Source organism: Perca flavescens, chromosome 12, assembly GCF_004354835.1.
Source record: "Perca flavescens isolate YP-PL-M2 chromosome 12, PFLA_1.0, whole genome shotgun sequence".
NCBI lineage: Eukaryota > Metazoa > Chordata > Actinopteri > Perciformes > Percidae > Perca > Perca flavescens.
Genome location: NC_041342.1, coordinates 27,953,627 through 27,980,913, shown reverse-complemented (window position 1 = coordinate 27,980,913; position 27,287 = coordinate 27,953,627). Strand labels below are relative to the sequence as shown.

The 27,287-nt window shown below is 39.8% G+C and overlaps 3 protein-coding genes and 5 non-coding genes across 11 annotated transcripts; 7 read left to right on the top strand and 1 right to left on the bottom strand.

The window, feature by feature from the left end:
* Nucleotides 1-375: 375 nt before the first annotated feature.
* On the top strand, nucleotides 376-10,159 carry bpnt2 (3'(2'), 5'-bisphosphate nucleotidase 2). Its single transcript, XM_028593827.1, has 8 exons — nucleotides 376-1,044; nucleotides 2,011-2,083; nucleotides 2,320-2,466; nucleotides 2,740-2,899; nucleotides 3,617-3,712; nucleotides 4,234-4,395; nucleotides 5,255-5,389; nucleotides 6,102-10,159. Exons 1-8 carry the CDS (start codon nucleotides 926-928, stop codon nucleotides 6,242-6,244), a joined length of 1,035 nt encoding a protein of 344 aa, XP_028449628.1. The 5' UTR covers nucleotides 376-925; the 3' UTR covers nucleotides 6,245-10,159.
* Nucleotides 10,160-10,393: 234 nt separating this feature from the next.
* ankrd45 (ankyrin repeat domain 45) lies at nucleotides 10,394-13,705 on the bottom strand. 2 transcript variants are annotated; one of them, XM_028594118.1, is made up of 5 exons: nucleotides 13,197-13,705; nucleotides 11,710-11,877; nucleotides 11,513-11,598; nucleotides 10,788-10,926; nucleotides 10,394-10,479 (listed from the first exon to the last, which is right to left on the bottom strand). In XM_028594118.1, the coding sequence occupies exons 1-5, from the start codon at nucleotides 13,429-13,431 to the stop codon at nucleotides 10,445-10,447; spliced, it is 663 nt and encodes a 220-aa protein (XP_028449919.1). In that variant the 5' UTR covers nucleotides 13,432-13,705; the 3' UTR covers nucleotides 10,394-10,444. The 2 variants fall into 2 exon arrangements, with proteins under 2 accessions (XP_028449919.1, XP_028449918.1); XM_028594117.1 differs by having other exon boundaries at nucleotides 10,394-10,482; nucleotides 13,197-13,704.
* Nucleotides 13,706-13,997: 292 nt separating this feature from the next.
* trnaq-cug (transfer RNA glutamine (anticodon CUG)) lies at nucleotides 13,998-14,069 on the top strand. The gene has a single exon. It is a non-coding gene; the product is annotated as a tRNA-Gln (tRNA).
* Nucleotides 14,070-14,961: 892 nt separating this feature from the next.
* On the top strand, nucleotides 14,962-15,033 carry trnaq-cug (transfer RNA glutamine (anticodon CUG)). Its single transcript has one exon. It is a non-coding gene; the product is annotated as a tRNA-Gln (tRNA).
* An 803-nt stretch (nucleotides 15,034-15,836) lies between these two features.
* On the top strand, nucleotides 15,837-15,908 carry trnaq-cug (transfer RNA glutamine (anticodon CUG)). The gene has a single exon. It is a non-coding gene; the product is annotated as a tRNA-Gln (tRNA).
* A 1,362-nt stretch (nucleotides 15,909-17,270) lies between these two features.
* On the top strand, nucleotides 17,271-17,342 carry trnaq-cug (transfer RNA glutamine (anticodon CUG)). The gene has a single exon. It is a non-coding gene; the product is annotated as a tRNA-Gln (tRNA).
* Nucleotides 17,343-18,222: 880 nt separating this feature from the next.
* Nucleotides 18,223-18,294, top strand: trnaq-cug (transfer RNA glutamine (anticodon CUG)). The gene has a single exon. It is a non-coding gene; the product is annotated as a tRNA-Gln (tRNA).
* Nucleotides 18,295-18,811: 517 nt separating this feature from the next.
* trnau1apb (tRNA selenocysteine 1 associated protein 1b) lies at nucleotides 18,812-26,879 on the top strand. Of its 3 annotated transcripts, none has more exons than XM_028592423.1 (9): nucleotides 18,812-19,085; nucleotides 20,212-20,309; nucleotides 20,653-20,752; nucleotides 21,519-21,571; nucleotides 22,816-22,944; nucleotides 23,445-23,561; nucleotides 23,859-24,150; nucleotides 25,223-25,265; nucleotides 25,733-26,879. In XM_028592423.1, the coding sequence occupies exons 1-9, from the start codon at nucleotides 19,050-19,052 to the stop codon at nucleotides 25,867-25,869; spliced, it is 1,005 nt and encodes a 334-aa protein (XP_028448224.1). In that variant the 5' UTR covers nucleotides 18,812-19,049; the 3' UTR covers nucleotides 25,870-26,879. The 3 variants fall into 3 exon arrangements, with proteins under 3 accessions (XP_028448224.1, XP_028448222.1, XP_028448225.1); XM_028592421.1 differs by having other exon boundaries at nucleotides 18,813-19,085; nucleotides 25,220-25,265; XM_028592424.1 differs by lacking the exons at nucleotides 18,812-19,085; nucleotides 20,212-20,309 and having other exon boundaries at nucleotides 20,666-20,752; nucleotides 21,324-21,571; nucleotides 25,220-25,265.
* The last annotated feature ends 408 nt before the right edge of the window (nucleotides 26,880-27,287 follow it).

The window sequence follows — 27,287 nt, the reverse complement described above, 5'->3', positions numbered from 1 at the left end:
TGACGTTCTTGAAGTTCGTAGACTGCACATGTTGAACCAGGGTCTTACAGAGTAGAGCCACATAATAAACATGCAGATTAGTACAGATAGTTCAAGGATTAGCTTTACCTTGAAGTCAAAGAGGAGAGTTTGGAAGTATGACTTGTGTCTGCAAAAGGTGCTATATCAAATAAACTTTTACAAAGTCACAAAGTGCTTCGCATGATAAAAAATGTTAAAATACAGTAAGACCCAAACCATGGATGTATTAAGAAAACAGGAATATATATAACACTATATGATAGAAGGCAGACTAATAGAAGACCATACACGGTATATAAACAGAAGACATATATACACACAAACTGATGACGACACGATAACCCGGAAGTAAACAGCCTGTGCCTGTGACCTCTTGGCTGTGTACGTAACGCTGGAGAGGAAAAATGACTGAACAGAGATGTGATTGTTCCGTTTCGCCAGTGAACTATTGGCTCGCGTCGACGAGTTTACAGCGAGAATAAGGACCACAGTCAAGCTGTCCAACTAACGGAATGTCGTTACTAACAGAAACGACAGGTTATTCGGTGAATTTCGTCAGACAGACGTCGGACGATGCTAAACGGCCAGCCAACTTTAATCAACGTTATTCGGAATAAGCAGCTTCAGTGTTTCCGCCTTTCAGCTGTTTGCTAACGTTACGTGACAGTCGACGTTTTTAACCGAGAAGTAAACGCCAGGTGTGAAGCAGCAAGCTAACGTAACGTTAACGTTGCTGCTTTATTGGGATTCTTCGGTGGCGGTGACAGCCACGTCAGCTAACGTTAGCTTGACGCTATTTCTCTCTAGTCCGTTATATTGCGGGCACTTCTGTGCAGTTGGTTTGCTTTTGTGATTCACATTATCCAACAAAAACTCAAAAGGGTAACGTTATTCTTCTGAGACAATGGCTCCGATGGGTGTCCGGCTGTCACCCCTCGGTGTGGCGGTGTTCTGCCTCCTTGGAGTCGGTGTCATCTACCACCTGTATGCAGGAGTCATCTCCAGCCGCCTGGCTGCTTTCAGGTGAGACTCTTCTCTCATTTCCATACAGGGTGATGTAACGTGGCATTATCTCTCACTGCAAGGTAACGTTACAGTAACCGTATCTGCAAGGGCAGGGCTTGGCTTGTAACATCAGCCCACCAGCAGCTGCTCGTCTGTTTATCAAGCTGGTTGAAGAGTGTAAAGAGTGTCCGATCTCTTCTATGAGTGATGGTACTTACATGATAATATTCTGTGATCTCCCAAGTCACGCAGCTGCTTATTAGAACTGGGTTTTGAACCTCAATACTTTTAAAAATGCAGACGGAAATGTGCCTATTGCATTGGATATTGAAGACCGTTACTAGTTTCAAGTTATTTTTTGTCAAATGAATAACAGACGTTGGCAGTGAAAAGCTTGGGTCTCAGGCTCCCTCCAACAAAGCTACTTACGTTTGTATGAAAAGAAAATCTAGACAATCTAAGACAGAAGACATAAAATAGTGCAAGTTAAAATATAGTGGAAACATATAACTAGTATAATGTGAAATAGGTTAATAAAAGATAGTAATTCCAAATGAATAAGCTCAATGTAAACATTAATGCAGTAAATGTATGCATAATGACAAGAATAAACAGTTGTAACAGTACATAAAAGTATATAATGATAAAGTGATGGTTTGAAGTGACTTGTGAAGAGCTCAAGAGCTCAGCAGTCTTCTGGCCTGTGGGATGAAGCTGTCCCTGAGCCTGGTGGGGCAGGCAGAACAGTTTGTGGCTGGGGTGATATGGGTCTCTGATCATCCTGTTGGCCTTCTTCTTACATTGCTGGGTGTAGAGGGCCCCCAATGGATGGCAGCTCCGTCCTGGTAATGTGCTGAGAAGATTTCACCACCCTCTGTAGAGCCTTACGGTTGAGGGCGTGGTGTTTGGAAGGATAAAAGCACTTTTTTCCCGTCAGTGCTGTTTTTAGCTTAACATTTTTGTTCTGTCCCCTTCTCTCTGCAGAATGAGGGGAAAAGTGGATCTGAAGGACCTGCTGGCTGTCTCAGTAGAGGCTGCAGTGCTCGGTGGCACAGAGGTAAAAACATTTTTTTTTTCCCCCACTAATGTTAAGTAGGCTTTTATAATATAGTCATTTAACCAATATCCATTATCTAGTACTTCACAGTTAATATATTGCTTTTTTTTTATCAGGGTTTTGAATTGGAGATATTAAATTAACCAACACTAACCACGTCGTATGTTTGGGTACATCTGATCTGGGGCCCTTAAACTGTATCAGCATTTGTGTTGTGTTTTTGTTTTCCCCCCTAGGTGAAGAAGGTGCGTGAAGAAAATGACCTGAAGGAGAAGTCAAAAGGCAAGACAAAGGAGGGAGCCAATGAGCTTCTGACTATGGGTGACCTGCAGTCGCACAGAAAGATGTTTAACCTTATAAGCAACACCTTCCCTGAAGTCACGGTGAGCAAAAATCCCTGTAGAACTGTAGTGTCTTCTATTCCCCACACTGTGCTCCTCAGTCACCATATGTATACTGTGGAAAGTCTAGTGATGTAAAAGACTACTGGGACATGTTAGTTAGATAAAAACTGCAGTGGTCTCGTCATGCCTGCATTTGCTTCAATCAGATTTGAGTCAGACAGGAAAGAGCGTGAACCTTCTTTTTGAGATGCCTTCACATACTGTTTGAAGTTTAAAAATAAGAATAAGGCACATGACTCATACTGTGTTCAGGTGAACAGTGAGGAACATGACAACACGGTGGATAAGGCTGCAGCCTGGAGTCGGGATATTCCAACCGACATACGAGACAAGATAGAAGGGGGCAAGTACGTTCCTGCTGAGAGCATCACTGTGTGGATCGATCCTCTAGATGCTACACAGGAATATACAGGTGTGCACATATCTTACGTTAAGTTATATTAATTTCCATGACATATTGGGTGATAATATAGTCACTTGTCACTGAGGTATGTCTTGCTGCAGTATTAGATTGAGATCCGTCAATTGATTTTTCTTCACATTGTAAAGTGTTCGGGTTAAGTTAAAAGAAGAAGAAGCTTAAATGAATATATGAGGTTTGTGGGCGCACTTGTTTGTCTTGGGTATGTTTGTTCCACCACTATCTACATAAAGTTGACTGAAAATGCATGGCCCTTTGCAGCAGAGCCCTCTTTAACATTCATCCAGTTAATCTGATACATCCGGGAGCTGCGCAGTAGAGCTCGCTGTTTACTCGGTCAGCCACTGAGAGTACGTCCACACTTAAATTAAGTTTATGAAGGCATCTTTTTTCTGTCTGTGTCAGCCCTCCGTTTATAAATCTTAAAAGCCAGTGTTTCAGTGTGTAAGGGGTAAACTGAACTTTTACAAAATGATGACGTAAGCTGCCCACTGAGGGTCGGGGGCAGTGAGGCAGTATTAAGAGGGACTTCCTGTCACCTCAGACCTTCTCTTCAATCACTCGTTAATAATAACTCAATATAGCTTATTACACTGCAGAGCTTTTATCATTTACGTGGATCTATGTTGCTTTAACGTCGCGATCATAAATAAATAGGGTTATAAGTCTAAAGTCATTCATTCATTCTCTCTCTCTCTCTGTCCATAGAGAATCTGGTGAAGTATGTGACCACAATGGTATGTGTAGCTGTAGATGGTAAACCAGTCATTGGGGTCATACACCAGCCATTCACTGGGTTCACTGGTAAGTGTGTGTGTGTGTGTGTGTGTGTGTGTGTGTGTGTGTGTGTGTGTGTGTGTGTGTGTGTGTGTGTGTGTGTGTGTGTGTGTGTGTGTGTGTGTGTGTGTGTGTGTGTGTGTGTGTGTGTGTGTGTGTGTGTGTGTGTGTGTGTGTGTGTGTGTGTGTGTGTGTGTGTGTGTGTGTGTGTGTGTGTGAGCCAGCGTTTAGACTTTTAATTGTGCCCGTTTGCATAACAATTTACTGAAAGAAATATCATTTCTCTTTTGTGACAATCCTGGAACTTGATGTTAGTTCATGAGTTTTGCATTTTCTAGAACCTCATGAGAAGACATTTTAAGTTTTTGTTGAAACCCTAAGATCAATGTCTCTTTGTCTTGGCATGGAGGAGTTCTGCCACAAAACTGGCATTCTAGAGCTTTGATAGTAAGGAAGTAGGTCAACAAAATAATATGTTTTGAACTTCTTCCCCCTCTCTAAACCTCCATTCCCTTTGTCTCTCTGTCTCCCTTTCGTCTCTTCCCCAGCCTGGGCGTTTGTAGGTCAGGGGTCAAATATGCGTCCCCGGCAGTCCTACACTGTCAGCCCTCCAAAGGCGATTGTATCACGTTCCCACTCTGGAACAGTTAAAAGTTATGTTCATGAGGCTTTTGGAAACAGCACAACAATCATAGAAGCAGGTGGAGCAGGTGAGAATCCCTTTACTTTTATTTATTACATTCAAGTGTTGCATGTGCAGAGGAAGTTTAAAGGCTATATCTTCAATTTATCAATTATCAAGTAAAAAACTATCCATGGAGGGAGCAAGCACATTAGGCCTATTTTCTTTTTTTTGTAAGCATTTTCCCACACATTTTAAGGGTAGTTTGCTGAACTCCTGTGAAGGAGATGGGTTTTTGCCAGCAGCAGCATTCTCTCTGTAGCAGGCAGTAAGGCAAGGCAAGGCAGCTTTATTTATATAGCACATTTCAGCAACAGGGAAATTCAAAGTGCTTTACATAAAACATGAAAGAGCAGTTATAAAACAATTTAAAAGACAAGAATAAATTTTACAGTGCAGTATAAGAATTTAAAGAACTGAGAGATAAAATACGCGAATAAAAAACAGTTAAAACAGTTAAACCTCAGTATAACAAATTAAACATTAAAGAGCAGTTATATAATGTCATACAGTGTCAACTTCAGTATAAAAAATGATAAGAATTTAAAGAAAGAGCAGTTAAAACAGTTAAACATATAAAAGCAGATAAAATAGGTTATTTAAAGAAAGGCAAGATCAAAAAGATAGGTGTTCAGCCTAGGCATAAACCTTTAGTAAAGAGGTTTATGCAAAATATAATCTTAACTTGTACGAATAGATGTCAGCATACTATATCACTAGTGTGATAAAGAATCATATTGACTATGGTCACATTCTCTCTCTTTCTTTCTTTCTTTCTTTCTTTCTTTCTTTCTTTCTCTCTCTCTCTCTCTCTCTCTCTCTCTCTCTCTCTCTCTCTCTCTCTCTCTCTCTCTCTCTCTCTCTCTCTCTCTCTCTCTCTCTCTCAGGATATAAGGTCCTTTCACTTTTGGAGATGCCTTCAAGTGAAACAGGTTCTATGGACAAGGCAGACGTTTACATCCACGTCACCTTTATCAAGAAATGGGACATCTGCGCTGGTGCAGCACTACTGAAAGCACTGGGTAATGTAACAATGATTGTTACATTTTTGGTTTTCATTTCGCTTTCAAGCTCTGTTCAGATTTTCCTTTAGATTAAATTACAAGAACTCTTTTTGGTGGACACATTGTTTACATGACTTAATTTTAAGTACATTCTGATTCAAATTTTGGTGAATCCTGTAGCAACACGTTTTTTTAAAACTGAAACGGGGATGCGTTGAACACCCTGTTGTGTGCGCAACGAGTTTACAGACACGTCTGTGCTGATTGGATATCACCTGTGACACAGCCAATAAAAGAGAGACACACCCACCAAACAAGAGAAGACATATCTCAAAGCCGTTTCACACCGTTCCGAGGGAACATGTCATTCAACCGGGAAACTGTTGCAAAACGGTTCACAGCATTTTGAGATTGAACATGCGCCTGATTGGTGCATGGAAGTACATGACCTCACCTTTTCCAACTGAGCCTCACTTCAAACCAGTGAGAAGAACACAGAGAACGCACAAATACAGAAATATCTTGTGATGTAACCAAAACTTGAAAAAAAAAAATCAAAAAATAAGGCATCTTGCACCACACATCATCCACACAGATATGCTAAAATGCAGCAGGATATCAATTCTACTTTTATTTTGAATGAATGTGTCGTTATGACTTAAATCTCTGAAATGGATGTTTAATGGGGGAAGTGCACTGTACCAATGACATGTAACCACCATGATTACAGGAGGCCACATGACAACGCTGAAAGGAGAGGACATTGACTACAGTGGAACCCCAGTCAACAAAGGAGGACTGGTGGCCAGTGTTGGTGTGGACCATAAGGCCTTACTGGAGAGACTACCAAACTGGGACCCTGAAAAGCACTGAGACACAACCACAGAGCCATTGGTAGTTTGGTCAGGTTTTGGTATGGCCAACATGTGGCTACCCTTTCCTATACCTAAAAGTGATCTGCAAACGTAACCAGGCCCATGTGATTTCATCATCGATGGGAGTCAAGTGTCAACGGCATGGGCCACCGAGCAGGACGGTAAAACCAACATGGCTGCCACTGGAAACCGCAATGGCTGACACAATGGCTCTGAACACACACTCTTGTACATGCATACATACTTTCAGCTAGTAGAAACGGTACACCTTCTTTTCCACATGCATATACACACCAACACATGCTCACAGTGAACACTGGACATCAGAGTCCCTTCACCTACAGAGGACAACTCTCTAATGACTCTTAATGTGAGACATTTAACTAAGGAGCACAATGCTGAACGTTACAACAGAACCTATGGATTGACTGACACGATGGTCTTTTATCATATTAAGTCCCAACTTCAAACCTGGCCTAAACAACCAATGAAGTTACATTTTATCAACAAACTGTCTGTTCACCAGCATCATTATACCAAATTAATTCACTTCACACTATCTAAGTGGTGTCAGCTCAGCTAGAAGGCACTGCTAATCCTAAATTTTGGCAAGGCCCAGACGGGATCAGATTTGACCAATTTTGCTTAACTATGTTGGAGACAAAAAAACAACAGAAAGGGGACATTTGGAAGGAAAAGTTGTCTATTTCCTCATCTTTTGTTTGAGAAAGATTTTTTTCTATATATATATATTAAATCTATTCTCAGGTTTGGGTGTGAGCATGCTGTGATTGGTGTTCTTTTGCTCTCCTGTTATGTACACCCAAACATTGTACAATATGATAACGGCAAGGTGTGTGTCTACCAACAGAAGCTACCTTGTCTACCAAGAGCAATGGTAGCAACGTTTCAGTGGCAGTGAGAGCAAGGGCAGTGATGGAAAAGGGTTTAATGAACCTTAACCCTAAGCAGAATAACTTAAAACATCTGTGTGGGTCTTCACCTTCCTCAGCATCCTAGAAATACGAAATCACTGTTTCTTCACACACCATCACATCTCCTGTACAAACAGTGTGAGTTGGACTGTTGCAGTTCTCAGTGAATTGAGAGCAGAGGATCGGCTAACGGACTAAATACTGGATGGCAGTGTGGTCGCCTGTGCTTAGAACAATGTACGAAAACAAGTACCATCCAATATGTACAGTCTTATTCAGAACTGCCACATGGGCAATACAGAAGAAAAGCATTTGTGTTTCAGTGATGTTTTATCACCAAGAACTAAATGGAAGTTAAAAAAAACAAATCTAACTGGAGCTGTAAATTTCCTCCTCCAATTTCCTTGCAAACCATTCCTGCTACTAAGTGCATGGTTTTGTATTTTGATTAACCTTCACCCTAACACTTTTCACCCTACTGAAAATGTATTCTGCTCGATCAACTCCTATTTATGCGGACTACTGTAGGTATGTCTGAACTGTCCGCCATTATGTGTTGCAGTCTGTTTTAACTGACCGTCCAACAGCCAGTGTGTGCGATGAGTGTTCGTCAACAAACACTGGCATGAAGTTGGACTTGTCTTTTTGCTGTGAAACCTTGTTACATGGTGAAAAACAACCATCAGCAAAAAAAAACAAAAGTGACCTGTTTAACGTTCAGTTTGTCTCAGCAGCCTTTGTGTAATTGATAACCTTGTATAGATGCAACACGTGTATAGAGGTTAAGAGTTAAATGTTCATTCAACGTGTTTTGCCACAGACTGAAGAAAAAAAGATGCTGATGACTAGGAGAAGCTGTTGGCAGGTTAAAGGCCCACTCTGGTGTGATGATGACATTTAAAGGGGTTCGGCTCAGACAGAACAACTTTCAGTCTCAAAGCTGAAGCCAAAGCTGTAGGAGGTTGGGCCTTCATGTGCTACATTTCAGTTTTAGGGTTTGAGCGCCTTTGATCGGCACAAGACAACATTGTCTTAGGAGGACAGTGTAAGCCGCAGCAATCGGCATGATTTATGTAGCTGTTGCTATGGTAACAATGGTTAATATGCAAGGATAATGCTCCAATAGCAATTTAAATGGCATTACAGTGACATGGAAATCAAATGGTTGCTATTGTTTTGTTGAGATGGACATATGAATGCTGTACATTGTTTTACTCCTGGATTCAGGTCCTTGTGTACTGTGAGAAATACTGTAGTTCAGTGAGTATCTGAGATAATGATTAAAGGGGAACTCCACCGATTTTACATAATATGGAGTAATAGTGTGTTTACAGGTGTTGGAGAGTACGACTGAATATATGGAAAACAAGTTGAATAAAGCCTTTTGTAGCTCCAGAGGGAGCTGTGTGAAATCTGATATATTGCCTCAAGTGATTCACTTAAGTCGCTCTCAGTTGGGTCTGAAGACTACAATTTAAAAAAAAAAAAAAAAAAAAGATATCTGTGGGTGTGGAGTTAGAAAGAAGTGAGGTCACCAGCCTAATTTCTGCTAGAGGCTACATTAGCCGCTACTAACATAACACAACCAAATCTACGGTTTTTGGTCCAGTTGCATTGTGGGTGAAGTTGGCACCAGGAAGCATCGAATAAAATCTCAGGTTCTGCTTCATCGATTAATGGGAGTACTCTTTTAATGCATAGATGTGTATCTACAAGGCAAAGGTGGGGAGGCACAGCCTCAGATTATGGTCAGATTGGACAAAGGGCGCCACATGTTCTGCTCCACACACCTGAAAACTGCCTCAAGCTTTTAGCAACACAATGGAGCCAACATGGCTGCCACTGTAAGTTACCAGCTCATGTCAGTGGCTGTAGCTAGAGAGATTATTGTGTTTCTTGGTAAGTTTCTATACAGTGACAACAAAAACCAAACCGATTATCACTACATTGAGAGTGTGAATTGTAGTGATTGCGACCATTTTATTGATTTTCTGAGCTCACTAGATGGCACTCAATCTTTGGTTTAAAGAAAAAGGCTCAAGGAGTGGTATTTGAGTGTGCTTTCAACCCTTTGTTGAACAGAGCGTGCCGTCTACGTAGTGGGCTTAGAAAATAAGAAGATGGTTCACAGAGCTTCATTTGGCCATCACCAGTGAACTGTTAAGTGACCTGACAGAGTCTTCCCATATGTAATTCTACCTGCTGTGTGAATTGCTGGAAATGCTGTTGATTCCTTAAGTAGCGCACGACTTTGTCAGCAGTTGAAAAACATGTTTATAATGTCCACAAAGCTTGCGTGCTTTTGGAATTTGAAATACCTGAAGCCCATTTGCCCATTTTCTACACATACTAACTTTTTAATTGTTTTTTTCCCCCATGGTTATGGTATTTGGTACTTATTAAAAATTGCCCTAGAGACCTCATTAGATCCTGTCCCTTCCTCTCAAGCAAGAGTAATCTTAATTTATTTCAACCCAGGGATTTCATTTTTATTCTGATAGTTCCAAACATTTGACTTAAATAAGGAGTGACAAAAGAAAATGAGGTAGAAGTTCGGTAGCCACTTCAGTAAAGTTTTCAATGCTGTATTAACAATGTCTTCTGTTGAACTGTCTACTACAGGCATGGCAAAAACCAGTTGTGTGGTTTAACTGACCACTCTATCTGCCTCTAACCACAGACACATGCAAAGTATATAAAACATTCCCTTCAGTATGGAAGTGAACACCCTGACTTCTCATGTTCTCACAGATAATCATGTTACATAGAGAGGTGGGAGATGACAATGTGAGAACTAATCCATATGCTATAGGCTATCCTGCTGTGTACCATGCTGTTATATGGCTGTTTTGTGTGGAGTGAGGCAGTAAGCTGTCAGTCGGTGTAATAACCAGGTTGTTGAGCATCTGCTCTGTGAGTGTCTCTCATCCTTTTTTCTGCTGTGAATTTCCAATAAAACATCAGTGTGCATGATGGAATTGGGTTGTCTCTCCTATGGTTTTATTGCAGCAGGCAGTTGAAGAGACTTCACAAGGTTGAAGTCCTGTCGCTGGAGTGTGAAATTAAAATGTAGAGTAACACAAAAACCTCATGAAAGCAGGCACGCATAATCTCACCGAGGTTTAGGTCTGAATAACATTATCACTGTTTTTTTAAATATAATTTCCAAATTTATTTCCATTTTCAAATGATTATACACGGGAAACTTTTACATTTTTCTGACATTTATTGGAAACCTGACATTGCAAAGATCTTCCTCTGCTTTAGATCTTTCCTGCTGGTTGGACAGGCACCGTAGCTGCTGCAAACCGATCAGATGATCAAAAAGACAGACATTAAGACATGCTATTACACACTTAATAAACCATACTGACATGGCAAAAGACATTAAGGCTGGATAGGATCTAAAACATACTTTTGTGTATGTCCAATGGCAGCTTACTGCACTAGTAAACATTCACAGCTATCTCCTTTCACCAGAAACTACAGCCTGTGTGGCAGGATTTATGGACAAAATAAACTCATTTGCAACCACAAAATGAGTCCAACTTAGTATAAGATGGTTCCGAGATTTCACTGCGGTACAAAAATATTACTAATACTTACAGTGAGTTGACAGTTTGCTGAGAATAGGTTGAAGAGTGTCCTCTATGTCTTTCCTGTGGGCTATGAAATCGGAGACTGTTGCATTTTTGTCACTCTGAATCCAGTCTGACTTGGCAGAGCATATACGCGTACTGACGTTCTGTGCAGGGATTTACACAAGAGACAGGAGAAACACATAGTGAAGAAAAGCACATGAGCTGATGAGGACAACAATTATTAAACGGCAGAAAAGCAATGTTGCTATTTTTATTTATATCATTCTTCTTAATGAAGTAAATGTATGCTCATCTGTCTTTATGTGAGAAAATTACAACCTTAACTATTCGTTCCAATAACAAAATGTGAACAAGATCAATTAGCCAGTTATGGAAAGTGTGATACATGTATGCACAGTAACTGAATGCACTTACCTATTAGATAACATTCATTTCGCAGATGTTATTTTGCAAAGTGACTCACATTTGGGGAGCAGTACATTAATACTCTTGCAAATAACAATTTTGCAGACTATTATTATTCACTGTGTCTTAAATATTTTGTAGAAAATACCTTGGGCATGTGTCAGTGTGAAAAAGTGCAGGGTGAGGACACCATAGATGTTTTATATCTATTGAGGACACATCCCCTCATCCCTGTTAAACTACACCCAAGGTGTTATTCATACACAGAAATAATAATCATGTAAAAGGGCTACATTAATACATATACTTGAATCCTGATGTTACCTTTTCCTCCTTTGTAAGGTTCTTCTCTGGGTCAGAGATGAGGTCTTTAACAAAGGCTACATATGACACCAAGTCCTGTTTAGCTTCTGCACAGAGATAAACATACATACAGGGTAAGAATTCTAAACATTGGAACTAATAAAAGGTTGCCAAAGATAATGCCATGACATCAGCTACACACACACACACACACACACCGGCCAGGACGAGACAGTCGGCACAGTCTGTCCTGGAGTACTTCCTGGCCAGGTCTACAGGCCTGTCCCCTCTGAAGGTCTTGGCCTGTGTGTCAGCTCCCAGTTCAAGCAGAGTCCTCACTGTCTCCAGGTGGCCCCAACAAGCAGCCAGGTGCAGCGAGGAATAACCTGCGGGACAAAGAGCATCAAACTGAGAGCAGGCACAGACGGCTCACCGCTGAATCATTTCAGGTGAAGTAAAATACCTCCTAGTTTACTTTGAGAGGGTTTGTGGGTCAGCTCAGAATTATGATGGACTGTTGGTAAGTGTAACTGTTAGTAATTTGTTTATGTTTATTCAGTAGAACAGAGTATAGATGAATATGCAGTAGGCTACATATACACATGTCTGTATAGTCACACAGACTTTTCTGTAGACTCACTTTATTGAACATTGGCAAATTTAAACAACTTTAAATGCAAAAAGAAAAGTTTAATCAGTGTAATTTATAATCCACGCCCCCTCTCCTTTTACACATGGACTATGGACTGTCTGACTACCACTGATCACTATGCACTTTATGAATGCACCTCAACAATGCACAATATACTGCATGATCATAATGCATTCTGTCTCTACTATTATATGGACTATGGTCTGATTTCTCAGAACTCTATGCACTTTGTTTGCTAATGCACTTTAATAATGGACTAAACATGATCATACTGCATTCTGTGTTTTATGTCTTTTTTAAGCACTGCTATAAAGAAAAAAAACACTTTTAATGGTTCGTTGTAACGGTTGTCCTTATTTGTACAATGACAATAAAGTTAAATCTCTAGCTAATCTAATCTAAGATAATGTCAATGTGGACTCAAGAAAGCAGTTTTGCATGTGTGTAGTTCAGTTTATTTACTGGCTGAAACACTTTATTTTTCTTAGGTTGTTAGATGGTTCTCACAGCACCGGTTTTATTCTCACCCTAATTAAAGGAGCATTAGTTTAAGCCAGGGGTGTCAAACTCAGTTTCCCTCAGGGCCAAACTGGAAAATGAGAATCTCATCAAGGGCCAGACATGTAGACATTATTAATGTGTTTATTTAAGATAAAAAAAAGTTGGAAAAAGGGCGAAATTGTCTGAAAAAGTAACAAAAATATCAGAAAGTGACAAAAACATTGTAAAAAGCATCAAAAACTTCCGAAAACGTGGCGAAACATTGATTAAAGCATCCAAAACGTTAAAACAAAGCGCCTATATCTTGAAAAAAGCGCATAAAGCCGCTGTAAAAGGCGTCAAAAACGTCGAAAAAAGCACCATGAATGTAAATTTTTTTTAAAAAAAGCACCAAAACCTTTGGAAAAAACTAGGTGGGCCGAAATTTATTGTGAACCTAAATTGAAAGGCGGGCCGGATCAAAACCTGCGGGGGGCCGGATTTGGCCCTCGGGCCTTGAGTTTGACACTTGTGATTTAAGCCAACAACAGTTGTAGTGTGTTTTCCTCTCACCTCTGACAGTCTGCTCGTCGACCTGGGCTCCGTGTCTGACCAGCTCTCGGCTGATGGCGCTCCTCCCCAGCACGCAGCCCGTTAACAGGGCGTTTCTCCCTACCTCGTCCTTCATTCCGCACACATCTATGTCCTGGGACTCCTCTGTGACACCCTCGCGTTCAAGATGCTCCTTAATACCCTCTAAGTCACCAGACAGCACACATTTAAAGATTTCTTTCTGTATCGATGTCATTTTGCACACACTACTTTGCAAAGACTGTTACTGTTTCCATGGCTACAGCGTCACATGCTGCTGTGAGCCATTGTGAGCCCGTAAAGGTAATATAAAACCTGTATGTGACCTGTTATTGGATAGCAGCCTGTGTATGTTTAGCTGTGTCTTATTAGCCCTCATGGGCTTTAAATAACCTTTAGTTCCAGGTAAGGAGCTGTGTTAAAAGTCTCCTTTTGGTAAAAACACGTAGCCAGTAATTCTGTGACAAACGTCAGTCCATCTACACGTGCTTTCAAATTAAAAGTACCGTTTTGCCACCCATGTGATTTTATGGATTGTAAAATTGTCATCATATGAGATATTAGAAACTTGCACTTAATGTGGGAGTGTTACTGGATTTAGTTAGCCAGTAACATTTAATCCTAGTATCGCTAAATAATGATTCCACCTTCAAGGCGACTGTCAAGTTTCTCCCTCAATAATCAGTTTCATAATTGTCTTTTTAAACCAAAACAACGGCACAGTTTTGGCATTTCCCACCCTACACCGACAGCCTGTGAACGCAACAGCACCTGTCCTGTAGCGGTTCCATGGTGTAATGGTTAGCACTCTGGACTCTGAATCCAGCGATCCGAGTTCAAATCTCGGTGGGACCTGTTTTGAAGGGCGAGGTCAAGTGAATCCTTCTGGTATTCTTCTACTACAACTGACAAATTAAATGTCCAACAACAAAGTCAAAATCCAATTCCTCCACATAAGAAAACGTACTTTGGATGCACTTTATCTGGAAATAAAAAATGTCAAAGTAATCTTATTAATCTCATGAGTAGAGTATGGTAAAGTCAGTTCTCTTAATAATTTCCACATACTTTGAAAACGATATATCTCATCTAGAATGCCGTCATAAAACCGGTGCTGTTAACCCAGAGATCTTCAACAGGGGGTCCGGGAGCGGCTCGGGGAGCCCTAGAGGGTCCTCAGAGTTACTGCAGGGGGGCAACCAGTTTATTAATTTTTTGAAAGTGTTTTTCTTTTTTCGATGAAAATGTCTCAACATGAATCCAACATATTATTAGCAAATATAAATCAGCCTATTTGTGAAAAAAACCTTAATGATAGGCTTACTGGCCTATAGAGATAATCACTAAAATAGCTATGCACAGATTAATAATTCACTGTGCCACATGTATGTTTAACATAAAATGGCTTAGTATTCCTTGTACTAAAGGTACGTAAGGTACGTTAAAAGGCATTTGGCCGCCCTACATGTTATTGTAGGCCCAAGTTGTTATCAACTAAATTACATAGAGATATGTGTTTATGCATGCCTCTTATTTTGAATTAAAAACAAATCAATCTTTACAAATCCTGTTTTATTAGCAGTCTCATCCATTGCAGTGTGATGGTTACCCATGTTTATCTTTTAACAGTTAGTGTGCCTCAATAATCAGTTTCATAATTATATTTTAAAACCAAAACGACGGCGCAGTTTTGGCATTTCCACCCTAAACGAACAGTCTGTAAACGCAGCACTAGGCGCACCGTAGTGGTTCCATGGTGTAATGGTTAGCACTCTGGACTCTGAATCCAGCGATCCGAGTTCAAATCTCGGTGGGACCTGTTTTGAAGGGGGAAGTCTAGTGAATCCTTCTGGTATTGTTCTACTACAACTGACAAATTAAATGTCCAACAACAAATTCAAAATCCAATTCCTCCACATAAGAAAACGTACTTTGGATGCACTTTATCTGGAAAGAAAAAAATTCTAATTAATCTCATGATTAAAGTATGGTAAAGTCAGTTCTCTTATTAATGTCCACATACTTTGAGAACGATACATCTCATCTAGAATGCCGTCATAAAACTGGTGCTGTTAACCCAGAGATCTTCAACATATTACAGGTGTTATAAGTCTCCTTTTGGTAAAACACGAACACAATTCTTCTGTGACAAAATAAGTCCATCAACAAGTGCTTTTTTTTGCTAACCCGGTGATTTTATGGATTGTAAAATTGTCATTTATGCCAATATAGTTGTGCACATCATTCCATTACTTTGATGTCAATTTCTCTATAGGTTTTGTATTTGACTCCTTAAGACACATCATATGAGATATTAGGAACTTGCACTTAATGTGGGAGTGTCAAAGGAGATTTAGTTAGTCAATAACATTTAATCCTAGATGATATCGCTCAATAATGATTCCACCTTCAAGACGACTGTCAAGTTTTTATTAACTAAATTACGTAGAGATATGTGTTTTATTAGCAGTCTCATCCAGTGCAGTGTGGTGGTTACCCATGTTTATCTTTGCACAGTTAGTGAACATCAAAAATCAGTTTCAAAATTGTCTTATAAAACCATTTTGGCATTTCCCACCCTACACAGACTGTCTCTGAACGCAACAGCGCCTGTCCTGTAGCGGTTCCATGGTGTAATGGTTAGCACTCTGGACTCTGAATCCAGCGATCCGAGTTCAAATCTCGGTGGGACCTGTTTTGAAGGGCGTGGTTAAGGAAATTCTTCTGGTATTCTTCTACTACAGCTGACAAGTTAAATGTCCAACAACAAAGTCAAAACTCAATTCCTCCACGGAAGAAAACGTACTTTGGATGCAATTTATCTGGAAAGAAAAGTTTTCATAGGTTTTTTTTTCTTACTTAGATTGACTCAGTGGGAAACCTGACAGTCTTTGTTATCCACAATCCTTTTTAGGTCTGGTTGTACTCGGTTGTGGCCACTCTTTCACTCATTTGTCCCTAGAGGGGCTTTCAAACAATCAACAGTAAAAGGGTTAATGAGGAAGTTAAGGATGTTAAGTAGTAGGCCAGATCCAGACCACCTAGACCTACATACTCACAGGGGATAATCTGGAGAAGTGAGGAGATGGGCATGCCTCATCAGTGTTTGATTTAGGCCTACTTGCCATTTGTTTAATTTAGCTAACACTGATTTCAGTTTTGAGTTTGCACTATGTTATTAAAGAGACGTTTTATTAAGTTTTCAAGTGGCCTAAGTCACAATAGGATGTTTAGAAATTAGCCTAGTCACTTTATTCTTATATGTTACATAATTGACAGACAGCGTTCTATGTATGTAAACAGGCATCTATTGCCAAAGCCTTTTTGCCTGAAATGATTCACAAATATCACATATTGTGTATTTAAGTTTTTTGTGTTTTCCCAAACTACAAAATATGACTTATTCCAACAGTTTAATAGGGTCACAATATCTAAATAACCTTAAATGAGTAATTTTGTATTGCATTTGTCTTGCTTTCATATAGCATTACATTTCATAACATTAAAATGTTCTGTTTTACTTCAGAAATCACTGGCACAATTTACCCCAACGTATTCCCCCCAAAAGCACAATTTACCCCGCATCGTTACCGTTATTGTTATCAGGGATGCACTACATCCTGAAATATATGTACATCCTTAAGTTGAGGGCATTACTGTCATGGCTTCACTTTAAAGTCACTTTGAGTAAAAACTGGCACAACTCAACCCACTTTCCCCTACTGGCCTATAAAGATAATTACTAAAATAGCTATCCACAGATTGATAATTATGTATGTTAATATTAAAAAATGATTAATAAAATCATGCCAAGAATTATTATATTAATGGCTTAGTATTCCTTGTACTAAAAAAAAAATTCAATCTTTACAAATCCTGTTTTATTAGCAGTTTCAGCCAGTGCAGTGTGATGGTTACCCATGTTTATCTTTGCACAGTTAGTGTGCCTCAATAATCAGTTTCATAATTGTATTTTAAAACCAAAAGAACGGCACAGTTTTAGCATTTCCACCCTAAACGAACGGTCTGTAAACACAGCACTAGTCGTTCCGTAGCGGTTCCATGGTGTAATGGTTAGCACTCTGGACTCTGAATCCAGCGATCCGAGTTCAAATCTCGGTGGGACCTGTTTTGAAGGGGGAAGTCTAGTGAATCCTTCTGGTGTTGTTCTACTACAGCTGACAAATTAAATGTCAAACAACAAAGTCAAAACTCAATTCCTCCACATAACAAAATGCACTTTCTCTGGAAATAAAAAATGTCAAAGTAATCTTATTAATCTCATGAGTAGAGAAAAAAATTCAAATAATTAATTAATTTCATGAATAAAGTATGGTAAAGTCAGTTCTCTTATTAATGTCCACATACTTTGAGAACGATAAATCTGATCTAGAATGCCGTCATAAAACCGGTGCTGTTAACCCAGAGATCTTCAACAGGAGGTCCGGGACCCCTAGAGGGTCCTCAGAGTTACTGCAGGGAGGCCACCAGTTTTGTTTTGTTTTTTTAGATGAAGATGTCTCAACATGAATCCAACATATTATTAGCAAATATAAATCAGCCTATTTGTGAAAAAAAAGATAATTACTAAAATAGCTATCCACAGATTAATAATTCACTGTGAACATATATGTTTAACATTAAAAACATATTTATAAAATCATGCCAACAATTATTATTTTAATGGCTTAGTATTCCATGTACTAAAAAGGTATGTTAAAAGGCATTTGGCCGCCCTACATGTTATTTTAGGCCCAAGTTTTTTTATCAACTAAATTACGTAGAGATATGTGTTTATGCATGCCTCTTTTTTATCAAAAAAAAAAAATTGTTTTATTAGCAGTTTCAGCCAGTGCAGTGTGATGGTTACCCATGTTTATCTTTGCACAGTTAGTGTGCCTCAATAATCAGTTTCATAATTGTCTTTTAAAACCAAAACAACTGCACAGTTTTGGCATTTCCACCCTAAGCGAAATGTCTGTAAACGCAGCACTAATCGCACCGTACCGGTTCCATGGTGTAATGGTTAGCACTCTGGACTCTGAATCCAGCGATCCGAGTTCAAATCTCGGTGGGACCTGTTTTGAAGGGCGAGTACTACAGCTGAAATTCTCCACATATTTGGAAAACGACAATTCGGATTTAAAACGTCAATACTAGCGCTATTAAGGTTAGATGGTCAGTGTGGAATGACCTCATGATCATGTGTGACCGTACCGTTCGTGTGGAGTCCATAACATTAATAATTTCCCCTGTAAAGTGCAGTTAATAAAGAAAAGTGCCGCTCGTTCAGCCAGGTTGTCAATACTTTCCTGTTAAACTTTATTTGCAGGTAGCTACCGTTCACCACCAGAAGAGTGTTTATCTCAAAAGGAAATGATTTAGGCTAAGTGATAATTATGTTTATGTATCTGCTAACCTTGTTTGTTTTCAATATATTAATGAAAGATAGTGATTAAGGAACAAACTGGGACAAAAGGGGACTAAACACAATTTGGGAGCTACTGAAAATGTGTGTTTGGAACATGTCTTCACCTATCTACAGGACTGATAACAAGGTTGTAAGAATTCTGTAACCTGCAGCTGTACATTTTCGCTGTAGCTGTGCGCGCTCCTCCCACGAGGGAGACGAGAGAAACCGGCGGGTAGACAGAACTCCAACACCGGAAGTGTCACAGCTTGTTGAAAAGGGAAGCGGAACCACATACCGATGTGTTCAGAGCGTTCCGAGTGAGCGTGTGGAGAACTTTTAACGTTGTGAAATTTCGCTGTTTTTGCACCCCCATCAAACACCAAAGGACCCCTCTACAGTTTCATCTCCGTCCCGAATCCAAGATGTTTAACAGACAGACGAGCCTGTGGATGGGTGATGTATGTTTGAAGCCTGTTTTCTTACGGCGTGTGAACGTTAGCTTAGCGAGCTAGCGTACCTAACGTAACTACGATGGTTGCTAGCTCGGTTACTGTGACCCCTGCCGTAAAAGGTTAGGCTAAACTCTGTTCTGTGGCACTTCGTTGGTAAAACGCATTTTATTAAAACCAAATAGTGGCACATTGGTGGTGAAATTATTCATCGAAACACCCCTTACTTGCCCGCTAAGCTTTTCACCTTGAGGCAATCGTTAACGTGAACAACCAAGTCACTTGGGACCCTGTTTTATATAACGTTAACGTTACAGTCTAACGTTACGCTTGCTACGAGCTAATGGTCGTTACAGTTAAAACAACGCTGATATGCAGAATTGTACGGGTCCTAATGCACGTGCACTAGCGATTTAAAGAACTATCTCAACTCAAAATTGGCATATGTTGGAGTTTATTTACCTTAGTAATGGCGCACTAACATTTGTTATGTTTTTTTGATGTCCTGTGTTCGGCCGATATGCGTTATCTGTCGAAATGAGCTACCGAGCGGTTCTGCACATGCGTGGGAGCATTGTTTGATGGGAGATATTGGTCTATCGAAATATGCTACCCCTGAAATCTTAAATAAAGACAGCATAATAGAGTATCACAACATGCTCCCCAATACTCTTACAGTACACGTGCACTTTGTAATTCAAAACATAAATAAAGATGTCACAATACTGACGGAAATGCACAAAAACACACAAGGTGCAGGGCAGGCTCTCTTACTCTTGTATGGATGTTTGGGACACCTAGACTAAATGGAACAGAGCTGTCAATGTTATTAGTTACACCCTGTAACAATTTGAAATGTCCGTAATGTCATGAAAAAGGCTCATTATCATTTGTTTGGAGTATTCTAAAAGTAATGAGCTGTAATTAGTTTTAAGCATTTTTGCTAAAACACTTCATAGCTGATTGTGTAGCATCAATCAGCGTTAGGACCATTAACCATGCTGGTTGTGTCATAATTTTTTACTTTATACAGTTTTTACGTTACAAAGATGCATACTTCTTTACTATTATGAACATGTGTTGTTGGCTTAAAGTATATGTCATCCATGTCAAATTTCTTTTCATGTGTGTTTAGTTGGACCCATACATGGATGAGACCTTCATCAAGCAGGCATTTAGCGCCATGGGAGAATCGCCGTTTGGAGTCAAGATCATCACTCACAGGATAACAGGGTAGGATATACAGAGCACCTTATGCCATACACCAGCCCCTGTGTTAGAGCTTTGAAGACAACTGTTACAGTATTTGATGTGCTGCTAAGATTCCCCATAGAAAAATGTTTAGTAGAGGTTGAAAGCTGTTGCTTATGGGTTAAATCACCTCCACTAGAATCTATGAACCCTGTGAGTGGTCAACACCAGGTGCGGTTTTAAGCCTATCCCGTCACTCTCGACCAAAACGTGACAGCAGGGTTGATGGCTATATAATTTGTCTGGCTTCTTGAGATTGCTTTTATAGAAAATGGTTTCTCTCTCTCTCTCTTTCTGTCCCTAACATTTCTGTCCTCGTGTGCAGGGGTTCAGCTGGATACTGCTTTGTGGAGCTGGCAGATGAAGCAAGTGTCGACCGCTGTGTCCAAAGACTGAACGGAAAACTGGTTCCTGGATCAAACCCGGTCAGTTCTATGGTGTAATTTCAAAATACTTACTCATATATCTTTCATGCAATCCTTATATTATATACATTTATAATTATTGTTTCTCCACAAATATACATATACTTTTGACAATTTAATACTGCCTTCCTTTTTCCCCCCCAGTATTAGACTCATGATTATCAAGCAGTATTTAATTGTTGATTTGACTGTGGATAGTGAAGCTCCACTAGTCTTGGTCCTCCCTTGTTACAACAGTAACTTTAAAATAAAACGTTTACAGAGCAATGCTAAATACCAGTTACAGATATTATACTATGGGAAACTATAATTCTATATCGGCCGCACTAAAAGCCTTCTTAAGGGTCTGGTGATGTAAAACCATGAAACAAGTCATGCCAGCTTGAAAATGTTCTAAGTCTCAAGTGGTGTGTAAAGTTGTGAGCTTTAGCTGCTTGCTAACTGAATTAGAAATGCTGTTGGCCCCTGTGAGCTGGCCAAGCTACTGGGCTCCCCTGTCCACCGGCCTGTACCTGCTGCCTGCTGAAGGTGGCTGAGAGGCTGCTTGTACATGAATGTACTTTGTTTGAAGCTGGTGAATAGAGTCTCTGGTAGGAACTAACTGAGGAATGGGCTAAAGGCTGGTCTGGGTGGTGGAGGTATGTAAACCTAAATAACAACCACAATAACTCCACTCTTTATTTTTTCAGCAATATCAGTGCTATACTACACGTCTTTTGGTGTTTGAGGTATGCTGAGTGTGTGTGTTCTCTCTCTCCCTGTGCAGCCTCGGAAGTTCAAGCTAAACTATGCCACCTACGGCAAGCGGCCAGAGGCAGGGTAAGATATGATGCACACTCAACTTCTGCATGTTACTGTTTGAGTCTCCGTGTAAGTTAAGAAATGCTACCCACTTTTAGTAGTATAAGTAAACAAATCTGCTGTTCTTGTTACTGTAACCTATTATCTATGTTATTATTATCTATATCAATCTATAGAACCTAAGAAGGCACTCAAAGTAAATTAACATAACACAAAAAAATAAATTGTGGTTCAAACTACTTAGAATAATGGAACATTAAGAGATCTGCAGATGAAGATGGAAGATAGAAACGATAACATCTTCTAGTACTTGGTGCCTTGCTGATCCCATCATCTCTGTTCTGATCTTTTTTATGTTATAGGAGTGCAGTGCTAAATCGGTGGAGTACTCTTTTAACAGCATATTGTTACAATAGGATTCCACCATAATTGGATTCACGATAATATATACAGTAGTCATTGCCAATGCTCAAAGACCTATTTCCTATCCCTCAATACAGAAAAAAAATGCAGTAACAAAATATCTTTTTATAGAAATTATAACACTGCGACGACGTCATTTAATTTTGGTCATTTGTGTTTGAAAGTGAACATTTTGGCTACGTCTTTAGACAACAGGAAATGAAAAGCGTAGTACAGGTTTTGAGGAAGTTGTAGGATTATTCTCTCACTCAAATTCAGACAAAATCCTATACATCTCAATTAGGTCTCTGCTTCCAGTTTAACGGTATGCTGAGCAGATGTCACTTCTTGTTGACGTTCAAAGTGTTGTCAAACAAAACGGAGGCTCGCTCGCCCCTCCCTCCTCCTCCTCATCCCGTCCCCTCCCCCTCCCTTACGCCCACTAACCCCCAACCCACCCCCAAATCCTTATCGGTTATTGGCCGGAACACTGTTTATTAGGTTTCGTGGTGTTTTTTTTTTTTTTTTACAGTGTGTTCAGGGGACAGGCAGCTAGTGAATAGTGAGGAGATGTTTGCTGTATGTGACAAATGTTGTAGCCTAAAAAACACGTGACATCACTTAGAGCACCTTTTTAATTTGATGGTACAAAACTGCATGCTGCTAATGTTAGTTATGCTATTAAAGAAATTAAGCAATTTTCTTCAGTCATAAGAAAGGTACTTATTTGTCTGGTTTTAGGTACACGGCAAACCTAGTAAAATATTTCCACAAACCCAGCTATCCCTTTTTAATGCCCGACAGAGGTATCGTTGTATAAAGAGTAAGATTAAATGATCCAAATCTGTCTCTTCTCTCAGGCCCGAGTACTCCGTGTTTGTGGGCGACTTGGCCTCCGAGGTGGACGACTTCCAACTGCACCAAGTTTTCAAGAAGTACCCTTCCTGCAAGGGAGCCAAAGTAGTCACTGACCAGTATGGATACTCCAGGTACGTCAGCCCCGGAGAGGGGGACCAGACAGCGACACGCCTTCAGAAATGTTAGAAGTATTCAGTTTGACATCAGATGATTTCTTAAACTACACATTATTTCCTTGGTGTGTTGTATACAATTCTGGTTTCAATATTATTGTGAGAAATATACAATAATAGAAAAATGTTTTCTGGTTTCTGTGGTGTAATTGTATGCTATGGACGTTGACCACCAGTGCATCTTCATCTATTTTCGAGAAGGAAAAAAAAAAAAAAAAAAAGGTGAAGAAATGTTTGCTTGCCGTCTTATGCTAAAACTATTGTTTTCCCCATATAGGCTAAGCAAGAGCAACTCACAATTCAAGTGATGCTACCTCATGTTAAAAGTAAAACAACAAGTTTCAGTTCTACCATAATAATACCCATTATATTCTGTTTCTCATTATAAGTGGCTGCAATGCCACGTATGGAGTGTGTGTCGGTGTGGAGAGGAGGTGTAACTGTCTTTTCGCCCGCAGAGGTTACGGCTTCGTCAAGTTTGGGGAGGAGGGCGAGCAGCAGAAGGCGATCGAGGAGTGCCAGGGTACCATGCTGGGGGGGAAGCCGCTCCGACTCAGCGTCGCTGTAGCAAAGAGGTAAGACACTGACCAGGAAGCATGATGGAACGTGGCGAAATATCTTCCAAGATTTAACCCTTGTGGTGTCTTCCTGTCAACCTTGAAAAAAAACACTTTTTTTGTGTTTGTTTTTAAACGTTTTAAATTGTAAAATGTTTCTTCTACACATTTTCAGCGCTTATTTCTACGTCCCATATTTTCTGATTATAAAACAAAAATTTAAAACGGGTCAATGTGACCCGAAGTCAACACAAGATTTAATGCACCTCATCGTAAAAAGATGTGCCACCTTTTGTTGTATTTCTTCTGTTGCAGCCAGAAGATGAGCAACTACCACGGGGGCCAGGGCCAGAATTACCATAGCAACTACAACCAATCCCAGTCCAGTTACTACGGCAACCAGGGCAGCGGGGCTCAGGGGGGCTACTACGCTCAGTGGGGTGGCTATGACCAGTACAGCGGCTACAACAGCGGCTACAACACTGGCTACAACACTGGCTACAACTACAACTATGGGCCCTATGGATACCCCCCACCAGGTCACATGATGCCACCACCTCCAATGGGGGTGCCACCCATGTCCACTGACATGTCCGGGGCTGTAGAGGTGAGGGAAATGCTGTGACACCCATGCTTATAGGAATTGGTTGAGAAGTTAGTGTCTGTGCGGTCACACACAAAAGTTTGTGAAGCTCACAACATCTAGCCTGACAAGCCAGACCCACATCCAGATGTTGGGTCTGGGGACTCCCCATTGGCTGGGCTCAATCCGAGGGGCGGGATAAACGGTTGTCTTTCAAATTCCCTCTGCACGCAATAGGATAGCGCTACAACCGGGCAGAGCAACCAAGAAGGTAGCGGAGCTAGTTGATAGATTAAACTTACAAAACTCCGAAACTCTAGATTTCTAGGCTAGCCAACATCACTATGAGGGCACAACTTCAAGTTTACTGCAAGAAGTTAACGGAGATCAGCTCTTGTTGGTCAGTAAGTAGCCCTGATGAATAAGCTAAATTCTTATTAAACAAGTCTCATTTTTTATTTATAAATCATTTTATATGTGTACGAAAAGTTTGAGAAATACGATCATTTATTTACTAGCCTCCCTCTGTCCAAATGTAACATTTTGTGGTGTTCTGGGAGATGTGTGCTGGATTATGTCTTTGTCGGGCACAGTGTGTCCCTGGAGCCTCAGCTGGTTGCCTGACAACCTCGCAGTTTTGTATCAATATTTCTACCCACAAAAAAAACTGACAGTGAATGTAACAAAAATTTGGGGAACACTTTACTTGAAGGTATCTACATAAGAGTAAGAGTGACATGACACAGTCATAACACATGAACCCTAACCATAACTTCTTATGACAAAAACCTTACTAAAAGAGGTGTTATGTCATAAATGTTTATGACTTGTTTATATTGTTTATGACACATTCATGACAGTGTCATGTCACTCTTATGTAGATACCTTCAAGTAAAGTGTAACCAAAGTTTGTACCAAAAGTCAAAGTGTTTACTACAACCTTTGTGTATTATTTCCTTGCTTAGATATATTATCTTTTTGGTCTTGTAGCATGATTACCAGTGTTTTTTTTTTTTTTTCTTTCTATTTCATGTGATAAATGTTCACAGACAGTGTCTCAGAAATAATTCCAAACGTTTAATGGGTTTCCCAGCAGGGCCACGAGGAGGGTGGGGATAATGATGAGGATAATTCTGAAGGTAAGGCCCTCTTTTTATCATTAAAAATTGCTCTTTTTTTTTTTTTTTGTGTCCCACTATAATCATACAAGATAGTCTGTCAGTCCTTTAGTAGACACATTCTTGTGTTGCCAATTTAGATGCTTCATGTTTAGACAACCTTAAGTCAGACATTTCTATATTTTCCCAAAACTAGTTATGTTTATTACATATCTAATGGTAATTAGCATTAAACAGTTGATTGAGGCCTTGTCTTTAGGCATAGTATCAGCCAAGGACCCACAGATATGACTTGATGTATCCACAACTTCAGGGCCCTGCCCATTACAATCTGGTCAGCTAATAAGGTGTCACTGTTCTACAGTATGGGTGGTGTTATTGCTTTGACTTTAGTCTGTGCCCTTTTTGTTTGCATGCACAGATGAGCATATACTGTGAATGAGCATATGCTGTGAATGTGTAAATGGTTGCTCGGTGGTGTTTTCCAGAGCCCATAGCTGAATGTGACGTGGAGCAGTGGAACAAAGATTTTATGCAGCGCAGCGAGGAGCTCTACGACGCCATGATGAACTGTCACTGGGAACCCCTGGACTCTGTGAACTCCCCCATCCCCTCCCTCTCCTGATGAATCTCTTTCTTCTGATCCCTCCCCAACTCTTAAATATTTCAGTTTTTTATGATTATTTTTTTTTTTTTTAACTTCTCCTTATCTGCCATGATCCAACACCACCTTAAAAAGGCCAGTTTCTACTGACTGAAGGCTGAGAGTGCATACATGTACATGTTTCTCTTCAAATACTGAAAGTACACACAAATATTCACTTGATTTTAATGTTTACCATGTTGGTAATATCCAAAAAGTAGTTTGATAATCAGTGATGTTACGGTGTAGTGCATACTGTTTTGTATGAACTCCTCAATAAACCAGAAGCTAAAAGCTTTAGGATGAAGTGCTGAAGTAGTCCGTCTCTGCTGTTGACTGGCACACAGTAGCTGTAGCATTAGAAACTGAACGTCACGTGTTAATATTTCACGAGGAAAAAGCTCCACTGTCGGTTACTTTTGTCGATCCATGTTGAAATGGCGACACCGGCAAAAGCTAACTTTGCTCATTGGATGTGCCCCTGACTTTTTACAGACGTAAAGAAGAGATTGTCTTCTGAAGACTAAATAAACTATGCCTTAATTGTCATTTGTCATGTTCCTCCTCTTAGTCTATGATGGTCATTAGAATTATTTTGTATATACAGGATATCAGTCTTTCTTGTCTAAATTTTTTTTAATGGAAGAAATGTTCTTCCTTTTTTTTTTTTTTTTTTTTTTTGATTGATGACTTAAAAGGTGTAACAGTATGGAAAGATGCGGACGTTGGGTTTATCGAACAGTAATCAATCAATGTAATTTATGACTGTTTTCCAGACCAGAAGCTTGATGTCTGTGTGTAAAATGATGAATGGTACAACCGCCAAAATGCTTTAGAGCGCTGTGAAACTGTTATGGTTTTGTAAGGTCGACAGCAGATTTTCTGTATCAAATGTCAAGGCAGCATGTACTCTCTGCTGTTTGATTGCTGATGTTTTGTATATATTTTCTTTGTGGAGGCGTTTTATCAATACAACTAATTTAGGAGGAAAATTGTGTTCTGTCTTCTTTACAGGGAAGTGAAGACTAAAGAACAAAGATGTTTGTTTTTTGTTTGTTTTTTTAGTTTCTCTCCAAACTAACTATAAATCAAGGATCAAGAACAAGAAGTGACAGCACTGCATCTGAATACTGGAGTGTAAAAAAAAAAAAAGTGTAAACAAACTCAACCTTCTCTGTTCAGATCATTTTCAGACGGTGGTCTTTATCAAACATTTTACTCGTGCAAAATAAGACCGTGATAGAGAAACGCATGGAGGATGTCTGTAAACCATACGAATGGTCCATCTGTTAACAGGCTTTACAGAGTTGAGTCTTTCATTACACAAGCAAGTTATTTTTTTTTATGTTTAATTGATATAGTTGATAATTGGCATGTCACATATCCATCAAAACAATTCA

Bases quoted from the DNA above. Each gene is read 5' to 3' on its own strand.
- bpnt2 (XM_028593827.1), top strand. From the start codon at position 926: ATGGCTCCGATGGGTGTCCGGCTGTCACCCCTCGGTGTGGCGGTGTTC. The intron at 1,045-2,010 runs GTGAGACTCTTC...TTCTCTCTGCAG, and splicing joins AGCCGCCTGGCTGCTTTCAG to AATGAGGGGAAAAGTGGATC. The intron at 2,084-2,319 runs GTAAAAACATTT...TTTCCCCCCTAG, and splicing joins CAGTGCTCGGTGGCACAGAG to GTGAAGAAGGTGCGTGAAGA.
- ankrd45 (XM_028594117.1), bottom strand. From the start codon at position 13,431: ATGACATCGATACAGAAAGAAATCTTTAAATGTGTGCTGTCTGGTGAC. The intron at 11,878-13,196 runs GTGAGAGGAAAA...TTTGTCCCGCAG, and splicing joins CGACGAGCAGACTGTCAGAG to GTTATTCCTCGCTGCACCTG. The intron at 10,927-11,512 runs GTAACATCAGGA...ATCCCTGCACAG, and splicing joins ACCTTACAAAGGAGGAAAAG to AACGTCAGTACGCGTATATG.
- trnau1apb (XM_028592421.1), top strand. From the start codon at position 19,050: ATGTTTAACAGACAGACGAGCCTGTGGATGGGTGAT. The intron at 21,572-22,815 runs GTAAGATATGAT...CTCTTCTCTCAG, and splicing joins GGCAAGCGGCCAGAGGCAGG to GCCCGAGTACTCCGTGTTTG. The intron at 24,151-25,219 runs GTGAGGGAAATG...TGGGTTTCCCAG, and splicing joins ACATGTCCGGGGCTGTAGAG to CAGGGCCACGAGGAGGGTGG.